This window comes from Anolis sagrei, chromosome 4 (assembly GCF_037176765.1).
Source record: "Anolis sagrei isolate rAnoSag1 chromosome 4, rAnoSag1.mat, whole genome shotgun sequence".
NCBI lineage: Eukaryota > Metazoa > Chordata > Lepidosauria > Squamata > Dactyloidae > Anolis > Anolis sagrei.
In genome coordinates this window covers 186,414,748-186,430,314 of record NC_090024.1, presented here as the reverse complement: position 1 = coordinate 186,430,314, position 15,567 = coordinate 186,414,748, and the positions used below count along the sequence as shown (strand labels likewise).

Here is a 15,567-nt window from a genome sequence, read left to right as displayed (position 1 = left end):
AACTAGAAATGAATAACGAGTTTTTATACCTCTTTGGCGGGAAAAGGCCTATCCAGGCTTATAAAAAGGAGCATCCTCCCAAAAGCAAAAAACACAATAAATTGACCAATAACACTCCTTGGTAAGCATTCTAGGAGACATATGGGGACAAAGCTTCTGTGTAGTGGGAAAAATGGGCCCTCTAAATTGAAGGAGGGGGCATGGGAAACCACAAGACCAACAATACATATGTAATAATACTTTGTTTAAAAATAAACAAACAAAAAAGCCACCCATGTACAGTACATATCAGAATGAGACAGGACAACAAGGGAAAAAGAGAAATGTTAAAACATGAAACACATACACATTTATTTCTGACTGAATTTCCAAAATCTGGTTATGATAATTATGTTTTCTCACAACCAATGAAGAAATTATTAAGCGGGGAAAAGATACAATGGAAGAATGTTAAAATGTGCATAAATGACTTAGGGGTGTAGAGTAGGGTGGCATAGCTTGAAGGTAACACCAAATTATTCCAGGTTGTAAAAACAAAAACAGAATGTGAAATGCTAAAAATGTGCATTTTCAAACTGGAAGAAGCTGTAATGTAATAACAAATTGAGATTAACCTAAATATGTGTGATGAGATCCACTAATTCTTATATATTTTGATGGGTCCTGAGCTGGTTCACTGACCAGGATTCTCAGCAGACAGCTCTGTTAAAATTTTAATTCAGTGTAGCACCTATGAAAAAGGCAAATCTCATGCAAGCATCAGTATGTCTTTATACAAAGCTATGGTGCAGCAATACTTGTACAGTTCCAGTCTCCAGATCTCAAAAAAAAAAAAAAAAAAGATATTGCAGAGCCAAAAAACATGTGAAATGTATGAGAGGACTGCAGCCACTACCCTGAAAGAAGAGTTTACAATGTTTGTGGCTTTTTACCTTACACTGAAGGCACATGCAAGGAAAATGGGCACAAGAAATTTACAAAATTATGTATAATGTAAAGAAAATGGATTTTGGGAGCGTTTTTCAAGTAATACTAGAACCTGAGCTTATCCAACAAAGCTGAAAGATTAATTTATATAGGACACACACAGTGAAACACCATGAATTGAACAGATAAGACTGCAAACTGGACAACTTTAGAGGGGGATTAAATAAATTCAGGATATGATATCTATATGTTATCACACACATCAGTTTTTATATATAGCTTTAAACAACAGCTTTGGCTGAATAGAAACAGCAATATGCAGTTGTCCTGTTTGTAGGCTTTCCAGACACATCTAGCTGGGTACTGAAGGAATAAAATAGTAGACTAGACAGATTTCTGGTCTGATTCAACATGTTATAAATGTACTTCCTATAAACTAATTTCAGCTAATACTGCCAATTAAATGTTCATTGATTTTCCTGAGCAATGTTTAATTCTAATGCAAAGAAGACAGAAAATTTTCTGAAACACGCTACATGGTTTTCTAAGAAGATTTAGTAAAAGCAGGAACAAAAACATAGCAAGACAGAAACTAGAGGAAAGAGCTAATCCGCTTAGCAAAATATTGGAAACCTAGAGTACTTCCTCTGTCTTAAAGCCATCATTTTCTTTTTATCTATATCCAGTCCACTAGGATGTCAAAGGAGTGTTTCATATGGGAAACACTGAATGAATGGTGCTTCTTGTAATACTGAACTAGTATTACAAGCCTAGGATACAGCACTAGCTCAAAATAGAATTGGTTATCATCGTTACAACAAATATCACACCAATGAAACTTATCCACCACTCATAATAAGGTAGACTGCGGGAAGACAACTCACTTCCACAGCTAACCTTAAAGACACTTTATTTATTATTTATTTCTTTGCACCTTTCTCGAACCCGAAGGTGACTCAAGGCAGCTTTAAAACATAGGCAGCTATTCAGTGCCATTAAACAATGTAAAATTACAATAAACATTTAAAACAAAATTGCACATATTAAAACCTTTAAAAACATATAAAACCACTACCTTCACTATTAGCCTCGTCGTCCAAAAACATTTTCTAAGCTGTTCCAGTATTTGATTTCACATAGTTCCATGTTTATCTATTGTACTAAGTTCCCAAAAGCTTATTCAAAAAGCCATGTTTTCACTTTTCTGCAGAAGGTCAGGAGGGAAGGGGCTGATCTAATATCCCTAAGGCAGGAGTTCCACAGCCGAGGGGCCACCACTGGGAAGGCCCTGTCTCTCGTTCCTGCCAGTCGCACCTGCGAAGAAGGCGGAACCAAGAGCAGGGTCTCCCTAGATGATATTAAACTTCTAACTTAAACTGTAGCCAACTGAGAAACTAGCTATTATCAGTGCAAACTTTGACTTTTAAATTGCTATACAATTTGGTAACTGGAAATATATTACATTCATATTTCAGGCTGTGTATTGGCTCCCTGTGGAATTCAGATGCACTCAACAGTGGTACATTTGGCATAGAATGCTCTAGAAAATGAGACTTCCTCACATCTCATTATAATTGGCATAAGAAACTAAGGAATGCACCCATTTCTACTGCAGTCTATATCCTACAGCAGAAGTATTATCAGTGATAACCCTCTATGGAATTCTCTCCCACTGAGTTGAGTTTCTTCTGGAAGTCCCAAAGTCCTTTGGAAGTTTTTCAACAGAATCTGTATCTTGGTATTCTTTTAGATTTTAATGCTTTTGATTTTAAAACATTGTATAGTAATTCACTTTCTGCCATTTAGATATAAATACATGGTCATATGAAGCATGCACTCATTTCCCACATTAGCGTTCCAGAACCTGATGCCTTCCAAATGATACTGGACTACCAGCTCATAGATCCAGAATTTGTAATAGGTTCACACAGTTGGAAGCGGTCCTCTGGGTCATCATATTCAAGTCCCTTCTCAATGCAGGATCCCCAGCTAGAGCATCCCCAGCAGGTAGCGGTCCAATCAAAATGAGACCACATTATCTCTCTAGGCAATTGTTTCTATTGCCAAAGTGCTCCCACAGTCAAAAAGATCTTTCTAATGCTCATTCAAAATCTACTCTTAAAAAACTTAAAAACGATTAGGCCTCATTGTGAGGCCACAGAGAACAAGCCTGCACCTTCCTCTTTATGGCAACCTTCAGGGATTTAAAGTGTGATCCTGCTGCAATCACCAAGCTCTACCCAATCTCTCATAATATATTTTGTTCTCCATACCATCCTTGTTGACCTTCTCTGAACTTACTCCAACTTGTCTACAACGTTCTTCAAATGAGGCATCCGGAACTGAATACAGGCAATCCACAAGATTGAACAAGGTAGAGTCTGTATGTTTGTTCTTAAGATTTTTTTTTTAAGTTGGAATAGGTACATTTTGTAAGTGTTAATTCCAGCCAGATAGATAGATAGATAGATATGCATGCATGTATGCATGCTTTGGATAGCATGGGGAAGGGTTAACACTCCTGTGATATTTGCTTTGCTGTCTGTTCAGAAGATTGCGCCTCACTTTTTGTCCCTGTGATAATTGGATTTTGAAAACCTTGGCTGGTTGTGGAAACAAGGATTGGTGATAAAGCATCAGTGGAGATACCTTTTCCTCATGATTACTCTTTCAAGGGATAAATTTCTCTCACTTCCTATTGTCTCACTTTTGTTCTTAACTATATTTGTGACTTGGGAACTGCCTATATAGTACTTGGGACCAGACTAGCACAGAATATAGGGAGACTACTACCTTCCTCAGCTTGGAAACTATGCTTTTAGGGATGCAGGCTAAGCAATTGCCTTATTTTCTGCAACACCATACAGCTGGCTCAATTTTCGATCAATGAAAATTGAGCCAGTGGGTTAAACCGGTGGGTTAAACCACTGAGCTGCTGAATTTGCTGACTGAAACGTCAGTGGTTCGAATCCAGGGGAGCAGGGGGAGCTCCTGCTGTTAGCCCCAGCTTCTGCCAATCTCAAGTTTGAAAACATAGGTACCGCTTCTGTGGGAAGGTAATGGTGCTCCATGCAGTCATGCCAGCCACATGACGTAGGAGGCGTCTACAGACAACGCCAGCTCTTCAGCTTAGAAATGGAGATGAGAACCACCCTCCAGAGTAGGACATGAATAGACTTAATATCAAGAGGAAACCTTTTATAATACTAATGTCCTTTTCACACGTAGCACTGCTGAGCCAAGTATATCCTATTCTGTATCTGTGCATTTGTTTTTTGTAGCTTAAAAGTAGAATTTTGCATTTGTTTCTGTTGTATTTTGTTAATTTCAGCCCTGTTTTCTAGTTTAGTGAAAAAACATATGGTCTATTTCTGTAGAGGCTTTTTCAGTTCAGCTAAGGAAAATTCAACTGAAAGCTGAAAAAGGTATAGCATATACTAGGTAAGGGAAAAAGATATATTCCTTGTATATTTCAAGCTCACAGATTTACACACACACACCCCAAAGCAAACTAGCTGAGTCAAGGAAGAAAACCCCCAGATTATCCCCAGATATAAAGACCAGTAAATGTGATCTCCTCACATTATACAAGATCATCTTCTCCTTTAGGACCCATAGCTTCTCCTCATCCATCAGAAAATTAAAAGTATTTGCTGGTATTGGGATTTTTGTGTCAGCGTCACTAGATAGGAATCAATTACCAAAAGATTTTGGGGGACTGGGTGATGCTGTGCAACTGTGGAGAACCCTTCTTGCCAGTAGGCAAGCAACGTGACTATAAAACACTCCTGGGGATCTCTGACTTTCTAAGACATTGGAGGAATGAAATCTCAGGGGAGTCACCTGTCACGCCTGCCTGCCTGGGGGATTTCTCGCCATCGCTCTCGCTGCAGCTCCCACTCTGTGGCCGTTTCCGGGATGACCGCTTGCCCTCTCTGCTGGAGGGAGAGAGCTGCCCACTCTGGCTGTGGTCCTCTCCTTTCTCAAGGGGGCAGTCCAGACCTCTTTGCAGTTTCACCCCGTTCTTGGCTTTTCTAAAAAGGACAGACGTCCGCCTCCCCACACCACTAAACGGGGGGCTGGCAGAAGTGCCCGTGGCCTGAAGGGCCAATCCGTTCAGGCCGCTGTCGCTGAGCAAGCGCTGGAAGGCGTGGCTCTCCCTCTGCAGCATCTTCTTATCAAAGAGCTCGCCCTCGGACCTCAGGCGTTTACGGAGTCTTTTCGAGGACTTGCTTTCGCTAATGGGTTTGAGAGTTGGAGGGTCCTGCAGAGAGTCCAGCTCCGATAGGGAGGGTGCAGGTCCTGTGGGCTCCAGGGTGGGGGGAAGTGGGGGCTTGGTGTCATCTGCTAAAGAGAAAAAGAATCTGCTTGAACATTTTTAAGAAAGTATTTTCTTAAAGAATGGATCACAGCTTCCTGACCTTTTCTATGGGTTCATTCACTTCTAAGCAGTGTGTATATGTGCACACAGGCATGGATCATAATCCTGACACTCTGCAGAAAAAAATGCTCTCACTCTTTCAAGAGCTAGCAGACATGCCTCAAATTTAGCCAGTAACTGCTCTCCTACAGATACTTACTCAAACATACATTCTTTTGAATTTAATGGGATTTGTTTCCCAGAATGGATTACTTACCTATTCTGCTTGTTCACTTTATTTGGATACTAGCCGTCCCCTGCCATGCCTTGCTGTGGCCCACATGGGGGTTCTGTGTGGGAGGCTTGGCCCAATTCTACCATTGGTGGGGTTCAGAATGCTCTGTGATTGTAGGTGACCTATAAATCCCAGCAACTACAACTCCCAAATGTCAAGATTCTATTTTCCCCAAACTCCACCAATGTTCACATTTGGGCATACTGAGTATTCGTGTAGAGTTTGGTCCAGATCATCATGGTTTGAGTCCACAGTGATCTCTGGATGTAGGTGAACTACAACTCCAAAACCAAAGGACACTGCCCACCAAACCCTTCCAGTATTTTCTGTTGGTCATGTGAGAACTGTGTGCCAAGTTTGGTTCAATTCCATCGTTGGTGGGGTGCAGAATGCTCTTTGATTTATAGGTAAACTATAAATCCCAGCAACTACAACTCTCAAATAACAAAATCAATTTTTTGAGTGAAGGACATACATTGGGTTGTTAGGTGTCTTGTGTCCCAGTTTGGTGTCAATTCGTCCAATGGTTTTTCATTTCTGTTATTCCCACAAATGAACATTACATTTTTATTTATATAGATGGGAAGACCAGAAGGGCAAAAAGGGGTACCTAGAGTTAAGTGATGATTATTTTTTTGTTATTTTGCTTTTAAATCTCTGCTATTACCCCCATGCACTATAGTGACCAACAACATCCAGAGCTCAACAATGAAGCAAATCAAGGTCTCAGCTGTCTCCTCACTGAGCTTTCTTTTTCCTGTAACGTGTATGTGTCTATGAGCGCTCTATTTCAATTCTTGGTGGAATGAGATCACAGAATAACCTACTTTCCTCCTTCTTGTACAGTTCTGCTGCTATACAAGTGTTAATTGCTAGCTGTGCAGTATTCTGGTCGTCACCAGGGAAACAAGTTATTCCTCAAACTGCCTAAGCAGCCTCCAAAGCCAAAGTACACCAAAGAACCCATTGTTCCCATTTAATAAGAACACGGTACACTTCCAAACCACACATTGTTACCAATTAGCCAAAATAATAAAACTAAGTGACATCTATTCTGAAAGCACTTTCTAACATACTTCTCGAGAATAACAACACATCTTAAATTAATTGACTAATAATACTTTGGGCTATTTCAGAGGGTCAATTTTGTGAGTTATTGTAGTTGGTGGATAGGGATGCTTGTAGGGGGAAAAGTCAGAACTCCTCAAAGTGCCCCACTCCCCCCCCCCCAAAAAAAACCCCTATACATCACAATACTTTTGTGGTAGAAATTTGAACTCCAGCACAGTTTAGCCATGATTACATTAGAGAAGACATTGCTGAGGCTTTTTTTAAAATCCCAGGTGCCCTATGTTTTTCATCAACAGCTGGTTAGCACTTCCTTTTGCTACGAAGTTCAGAATTATATTACCTAACTATTCCGCCTTTTGGAGAGCCCCAGAAACCAGAATATATATAACATGTTGTCAAGATACTCAAAATCTCATGCTGTATTTAAAAAGCAGAAGGCAAAGGTCAGATATCCATTTTACATTAATAAAAATAGGCCTTTAGCATTCTCTGATGTAAAAAGGGGAATGCATATCATTACATAAAGGACTGCAGCTCCCACAAGCTCTCACCGGTACAGCCAATGTTAAAGGCTGATGGGAGATGCTGTATTACAACATCTGGAGGATCCCATGTTTCCTATTGCTATATCAAAAGACCAGATGGTAAAATGAAAGAACAATAATTTTGTAATGAAAATAAGTATTTTAAAGTCCTTATTAGTTCACACCTCTGAGTATCTGAAGCAATAGGGAACAGAATGTTACCCTTGATCAACCTCTTCAGTCTTCCTGACTGCTTGGGCAAATCCTATCTTCTTTTCATTTGGTCCTCCAATACCAACATAATATGCGTATAACAAAGTTATTGAACAATCTGAATGTAACCCAAATGGTATCTAAGCAATCAATAATGGGCAGGATTACAGGAACTCTAAAAATGAATGAATGTTTGTGTCCTTCTGAGCACAAAACAACAGAAAGAGAATGGAGAAGTGGAACACATATTTCTATTATTTGAAAGTGGCTGCTTATAGTGCTTTCTCAAACTGCAAAAATACTTTATAGCAAAAAAAAAAAAAAAAAGGCAAACAGCAAGAGAGTCCATTCAACTATCACAATTGTTTGGATACATATCGATTCTGAAAGTGTCTCCAGCTCTTCCAGAACTGACTTTGCTCCTTATTCCTCTTGTCTCAAGGACTACATGCTCCATTAAAGAGACACATTTTTAACTATGCTAACTGGATTACTGGGCAAAGCAAGTTTTTAATAAAGAAGCAACAAATGTGAAAGCGATAGAATTTACAATGAGCTTTCACGAACACTAAGTGTTTGCCTCATTAATCAGAAAGCATTGAAGAATTCTAATGTGTTCTGAAATAAAAATAAATAAATAACTTAGATCAGCTGTGGGCAAACATAAAGCATCCTATTTATACATTGATTGAAAATTGATTGCTTTACTGTGCTTACCAATATAACCCATTTTGCTGTTACACAGCAAGAAGATGTAGATGATAACATCTTTTAACATAATTCCAGTATAAGGCTACAGTCCTATTGCAGGCTGCAATCTAAGGCCTCTTCTACACTGTCCTTATTTCCCAGGATCTGATCCCAGATTATCTGCTTATCCCAGGTTACATGGCAGTGGAGACTCATATAATCCAGTTCAAAGCAGATAACCTGGGATCAGATCCTGGGATATAAAGCCAGTGTGAAGGGGACCTAAGTAAATTCCACTCAGACAGAGAGAGAGAGGAGCGCATTCCAAATAGCTTATAATGTTTTTCTCTCTTTAGTTTGGTTTTGAAAAAGGGGTTAAAAACTGAAAATGTGACATCCTTTTATTTTTGAGAATGGTATATAACACAGGGAAAAATCCTGATGTTTTATTCTTTATTTGTAGCCTATTTATGAAACTCAGTCTTCATAGTGTGCACACTCACAAGGCTAAGATATCTGGGAATACTCCTGTTAAGAGTTCTATGATACACACACCAGTTATTACTTTAGCTTTACTGTTTCTTTGCTTTTGCTGGGAAGTATAGGTTGCTATAAAACTTGAGAACATGAATCATATTTTGATAGAAAAAAACTATATCATATCATCATATCATATCATATCATAAGTATCATAAAACTTGTATCATGTTGTTTTAAACGTATTCGTCTAGATTGATAGCCAACACCCAATCTTTTAAATTTGGAAGAATTGTTACTGTCCAATTAGAAAAAGTCAAATCGTACAGCTCTCAAAAACTGTAACTAGAGTCAATTCTTTCTAATAAAGGAGCTCCATGGGAAACATATTTGTTTGATACAGATCAAACATACTTTCATACATCAATATTAGAAATGTAGTTTTATGCACCCACCTTCCACTTATGCTAACACTTATCTTTTGAAAGAACCAATACGTATTAAATAAGATTAGATTTCTGCAAAACTGCAACTTCAGTTGTAGATACTGTTCTCTGACTTGTAGAAAGTTCATGTTTGTCACTCAAAAACAAAAAACAGTGACCTGACGTAATTAGGACAAGTCACAAGAATATTTTCTCTATCCAAAAAAAGAGTTAGCATCAGCAAACAAACAGTACTGGAGTTAGCATCAGCAAGCAAGCAGTAACATCACTAAATTTGAGATTTTCCAAAAGCGAGGATGGGCAGCTGTAGTGGTCTAGGTGGGCAACTTAGCTCCCTGTGAGACATTAAGGGCTGCATACATCTATTGCAAACCCCACAAATATTTTTGGCCCCCAAATTTCTCCCAATGGCATCTAGAGTCTGGAGGACATTTTTACCACATTTTAGTCACTTTCAGTTTACTCCAACTGAGGAGTAAAGGTTTGGCAGTGAATGCAGCAGTCTTCCATAAACACCTTCCCCAAAGACAAAAGACTACAGGAATGGTAGCTGGATTGGGGAATCATTTGATCATAATCCAGCACTTCTTAACCCATGAGAAGGTGGGAAGAGAACTTCCAAAGGTCAACTCAAAGAAACCCAAGCAAATGAAACATGAAATAAAGAGTGAAAACAAATACAGAGGAAAACCTAAAGGACACAAAAGATAAGTAAATTGCATGTACAAACTCTAAACTCCAGTAACTGAAACAATTAGTCAACAAGAGATAGGAAGCAGGCAGCCTCAGAGACTGCTTAACCCTACTATAGTTGTACAGGTGCAGGATGGCATATCCCTGAGAGTCACAGAGACCACAAAGAAGAGAAACACCTTATCTTTAATCTCAAAAAGAAAACCATCTTGGTCTAGCTTTCTACTTCATAGACTCTGAATATGATCCAGGCATGTCAGCAAAAATGGATTGCAGATTGAAACATAAAGAATCCAAGACTCTCCAACTTAATCACTATTTGCTGATTTCTCCTAAACCTTTGGAATTCTTGTACAAAAATATACTCGAGTATAAGTCTAGAAATTTTAGTCAAAAAATCGACCCAAAAAACTGGGTCAAATTATCTATAGATCAATGTGAACACATTGCCTTAATTCTTATTCAAAAAAAGGAGCCATCTGTTATCTTAATTCTTATTTAAAAGAGCAAAAGTGAGAGCATAGTCCATCCCAGGAAAACCTAAAAGAAGGATTGCTCCACTTCTCTCTCGATCACTTCTGAGCTTTTTCGCTGCAAAAATGATAGAGCTGACTGGACCCCTGAGGCAGTGTTACACTTTCTCTTCACTGTGGAATGAGACTCAACTTATCTATGGGTCATATAAAACTCCACTGACGTAATCTCCAACACCTACCCTCAATTTATACAAGAGCTCAACTTATACATGAATATATGTACTCCATTTCAACATAAAGCCACAGACTGTAAAATGTTTCTGATATTTTCCACATTTTTATATGATTTTTGAGTTTGTGTTAAATTAGTCATTATTCAGCAACTTCTTCCTAAGACTTATCATGTGCATAGATGTCCCAAGGCATTTTCATTTATTCTGCGAATTCCAAGAGGACTCCTGTTCCAGAATTGCTACTTTTAAGAGATGTAGAAAGACCTCTCACCTTTCTCCCTGTCTTCATCTTGTTCTTCATGTAGCATTTTCTCGACTCCTTCCTCCCATGGAGCTGGCTCTCCATTTGGCATGGTTTTGCTCTGTTGCTGTGCCAGCTTTTGCCGGAGAGAGTTAATTTCACGTCTCAAGAGGCGGACGCGCCGGGTTCGGGCACCACTTGACCGCATAGTGCTCACCATGTCCAGTTTTTCCAGGAGCTCCTTCAGCTGAGCCTCCAAGGAAAGATGAGCCCGGTTTTCAGGCAGAAGGATGTTATCAACTGCAAAGATGAAAGCACTAGGGTGAAAAGTAAGTCACCAATATAATCATTATTATTATTATTATGATTTAAAAATTCATTTATTTTTCGCCCTATCTCCCTGAAGGGACTCAGGGTGGATTCCAATCACAAAAAGGCAAACATTCAATGCCTGAACATAACAATAAACACATAATAACGAAAATTAGAATATAAAAACAAATTATAACTTAGAAAATTAGAATAAAATTTAAACACAACCTATTATATCAGACATAAAACAAACATGAAACATAAAAGCAGAAGTGTCAATTTCTCAGAGTCAACAGAGTTCCTTGGGGGAATATAAATTGATCATTACTCAAAATGTCAACTGAGTTAGCAGGGCAAACAGGACCCAAGTACAGATTGCAGATGTTACTCAGATGTATAATAGCAATGTAATTATCTATTCCTCCTCCTCGTAAGCCAGTGAGTAGAAGTAAGGCGTCATGCCAACAACAGTGCCAACAACCTTCACTTTTTTTCTTGCCATAACTTTCTCAGCACTGGATGAGATTACAAGAATTTCTGTTTTCATGTTCTATTGTTGTTTGACACCTTTGTGGGGGGAAATTGCACAAAATTCTGAATTATGTCTTCCATACACCATATTTTAAACTAGTCTCTCGGGTTTTAATGCAAGCACCTCTTTGCAAAATGTTCTGAAATGTGAAACATCTTGAATTAATCATGTTCTCAGTGCAGTGTCTTGATGCATTAATTTTCTTGTCCTTGACTTGATTATGTGATTATTCTTTAGATTCTTAATTAAGAGAAAGAGAAAGATTCTCTGAACTGCTCAAAGTGCAACGCTGTACAGTTAGTAGCAAATTTACTATTTAATTTCATAGCATATAATGCAAGCATTTTCAAATATTATTTCAAAAAAACATGAAGAAGATACAGCATAAAGTCAATAAGGAAGAGAGGGATCAAATACTCTGTGTAATCAATAAAAAACTTTGATCTGGTTTAAGATAAAACAATCATTGTTAATTGAGCTTTTGCCTGTAAAACAGGGATTTTGTGCAAAAGAGTATGTGCTTTTCTCTGTAGAGGAACACATTTTCAAATATGGAGAGAACACTGTGGAAGAATGTTCATTTTCTGTCACAATGGAGAGAAAATTACTTATAGCTATTTAAAATAGTCCAGCATTTATATCTCTACACTTTGAGTACTGTTTCTGTTTTATACTGGCAAATTCCGTTTATACATTTTAGGCATTCTTCAACATTTTTGATGTATAATTTACCTATTGGAGAATGGTGCAATGTTCGAGACAAAATAATTCCAGTTTTGCGCAGTGTCAAAACCACTTTTCGTTAATAATCTTATGCAAGTCATAATGAAGCCAGAAAGATTTTAACAAATATTTTAGCACTTTTTAAAGACCGATATTTACATGTTACTTGTATATATGGCAACATTATTTTAAAATTTTATTTACTATTAAAGCAGAAACCGCCAATGAAAACTCACCATCCTCCCACGAAAAACGATAAAAATCTTCTGTCTTTGGTGATTCTGGCAAGTGAATCCCCATTTGGGGGTCAAAGCCAATAGTTTCCACTTGACGCCTTGCATGACGCAATATTGCCCCTCCAAGGTCTCTGAGCCGGATAGCTGCGCGATGGAAAATGGTATCTTTGGAGTTATACCTCATGCAGTTGGTAAGAATAAGGTTAAAGTCCTCCTCAAATTCATCCAGCGTTTGATACTGGTGGGACTCCAGCTTTCGCCTCATGGTAGCAAAATCCATTGGCTTGGAAATGAATTCCAGGTAATCTGGAACCTAAACATATAAAACCTGTACAATTACAAAAATCATTTACTAGCTAACCACAACGTACACATCACAAGCACTCTAAATGCCTTCTCGCTCGCAATGAGGTAGATCACAAATGCATAACAATATCACCCACTTAAATCATTCAAGTCTAGGAAAATAGCATTATTTTGTGTGGTTTTTTTGTGTCAGGAGCAATTTGAGAAACTGCAAGTCTCTTCTGGTGTGACAGAATTGGCTGTCTTCAAGGATGTTGCCCTATTTTACTGAATAGCAATGGCTAACTTCCTCAAAACACAAGCCCAGCTTAGACAACTGGGAAACCCTCTTCATAGGCACCCCAGGGCTGCTCTATTTATAATAGCAGCACAAGTACAGCATGAGCAGTCCAACAACACATGACATTACCCTTGCCAATCACAAAAGCCAATGTTGGGAATCATACAGATCCTCTAGATATTATTGGACATCCGCACCCATCACCTAGAGTAAGCATAGCCAAAGGTGAAGTTGCAGTCCAACAATACCTGATAGGCCAATTAATTCTCATTTCTGGCGCTGGCTCACAACTGAATGTGCCTTTCAGTCAAACTTATTTATTTCTTGTACTTGCCTCACTTAGATTCACAGGGTCTGCAAAGATCTGAGCTTGATCTTTTTCCTGTAGTAGATCCAGTGTTGTTCGCAGCAACACATTGAAAGGTGTGAGTTGTAACTCCAGAGCAGCTTGCTGCATTTTTACCTGAAATTAGAAATCAGAATGATAATTTGCAATAACGATGTATAATTTAAATTACTGGCCCACCCATCAATCTTAAAACATTAGAAAAGTGGTGCATAAACCATAAAGGATTGGAATTTTATTTTATTTTGGAATATCACATTCTGATACAGTAGACCAGATTAGCAAATGTCCCATGCAAGGAATATCAAAGCACTTCCTAAAACTTTTATCCATGTATTAAGTAACATTTATCCTCATTAACTTACATATATTTGCAAGGGAAAGCCAGTGTGATGTAGTAGTTTGAGCCTTGGACTACAACTCAGTAGACCAGGGTTCAAATGCCTACTCAGCCATGGAAACCCACTGACCATGGTGACCTTGGACAAATCATATTATCTCAGCCTGAGAGGAATGCAAACAACAAATTTTCCCAAGCAAACATCATGAGAGTCACCATAAGTCAGAAACAACTTGAAGTCACGTAACGTTTGCATGGATAGTATAATTATGTTCCAGCAAGTTCAAACATAATGTTTAGGGATATTGTTAACTGATTATCAAGCCATGTTTCTGCTCACCTGCTCACGTTTGAGTTTCTCACGTTTGCGAATTAATTCAATGAGGAGCCGTGCTCTTTCTAAATCATGCCGCAGTTTTTGCCAGTACTTCAATTCTTCTTTCACTGCACCAGTCTTCTCATCGTGTTCTTTCTGTGAAATACAGACAGTTTTTGCTTGTTTGCCTGGTCTCACTTTGATTCTCTTCTGAATCACTTCTCTACCCTATTGTAGAATCCTTCGCACTCAAGATATTCTCTAAACCATAGAATCTAGTTTTGAGAACTATGATTCATTCCAGACATTTCTGTAACTTTTCACATATATGCTGTTATTTTATACAAGTGCTATAATTGAGACCAAAGTTCACTGTGTGTTCTTCTACCAAGAACACTTTCTACCACAAACCATTACAGGGCATAGCAAGTATCAAACAATAATACTGATGAAATGCCTGCTTCAGACCCAAATATCCTATGTCATGTTAAATAGGAATAATAACGTTTGGATTCATGATCTCAGGAAACAAGTACACCAGAACAAAGTCAATGGCCTGCAAATACCAAATCAGTAGATGTGGCTCTTAGCTTTTGAAAATAAGGAAAAATTGGTGCTTGGCAGTGCTGATTTAATTCTAAAGTTCTATCTACAAAGAAAGAAACACGAAAGGCATAGAACCAATGATTTCAAAACCCAATGAAAACAGCAAAAGGATACTGTTTCAAACTAAATGGTATTCTGTGGGAAGGGTTAAAAGTATAATCATAGGGCACAACAATTTCCCCAAAAACAATGTTGCTAAATCCACTCCTATAATTATGATAGATAATGTACAGTACAAGACTCTGCACCAGGACTCTCTAGGATTTCCATTCCTACTATTAACTGCAGATTTTCCTATCCATGTTCTTAGCTGTTGGGAGTATTCTACAACAGACCATTTTCTTCCAATCTTTCCATAAGTCCTCTGAATCAATTCACCCAGCAGATCTCTACCTACTTTTTCAGGATGCAAGAAAATGTTATACCTGTTCAGCATTTCTTTGGGATTGTAAATGAGAGTGCAGCCGTCGTATCAGCGGGACGCCATTTCTTGACTGGCGCTTTAACAGCCAGTAGTTGTGAAGCCTCTGCATAAACTGATTCTTTCTCTGGAAAGAGAGCCCACTGCAGATTTTATTCAGCCTATGGAAAACAAGAACATCAAAAGATTTCATACCCTTAAAAATGTACAAATTTGAAACACTTTGACTTAGAAGAAAAGATAAAAAAATTGATAGACATGCATGCATGCATGAAAAGCGAAAGCAGAAAGGGATAATTTTATAGTAGAATCTTCAGTCATGTAATGAAACTGAATGGCAGGAAACACAGAACAGGTAAAAGGAAGCACTTCTTCCCACAGCATGTAGCTGAAATATGAAACTCATTTACATTGGATGCAGTGGTGGTCATGAATTAAAAAGCACTTTATAGGTAGATTAGGCAATTCATAGAGAAAAAATATGAATCATGATGTAACCAGCA

General features: G+C 38.3%; 1 protein-coding gene across 4 annotated transcripts in view; it reads right to left on the bottom strand.

The window, feature by feature from the left end:
* The window catches only part of BRPF3 (bromodomain and PHD finger containing 3), a 43,619-nt gene that overhangs the window by 11,793 nt on the left and 16,259 nt on the right, over positions 1-15,567 (bottom strand). For 2 of the 4 annotated variants that reach the window (XM_060773177.2, XM_060773176.2), the window contains exons 3-8: positions 15,069-15,225; positions 14,062-14,193; positions 13,370-13,498; positions 12,450-12,762; positions 10,677-10,946; positions 4,771-5,274 (exon numbers count right to left, since the gene is read on the bottom strand). In XM_060773177.2, coding sequence (XP_060629160.2) covers positions 4,771-5,274; positions 10,677-10,946; positions 12,450-12,762; positions 13,370-13,498; positions 14,062-14,193; positions 15,069-15,225 — 1,505 coding nt within the window. The remainder of the gene's footprint in view (positions 1-4,770; positions 5,275-10,676; positions 10,947-12,449; positions 12,763-13,369; positions 13,499-14,061; positions 14,194-15,068; positions 15,226-15,567) is intronic. The other 2 variants (XM_060773178.2, XM_060773179.2) reach the window with 2 other exon arrangements.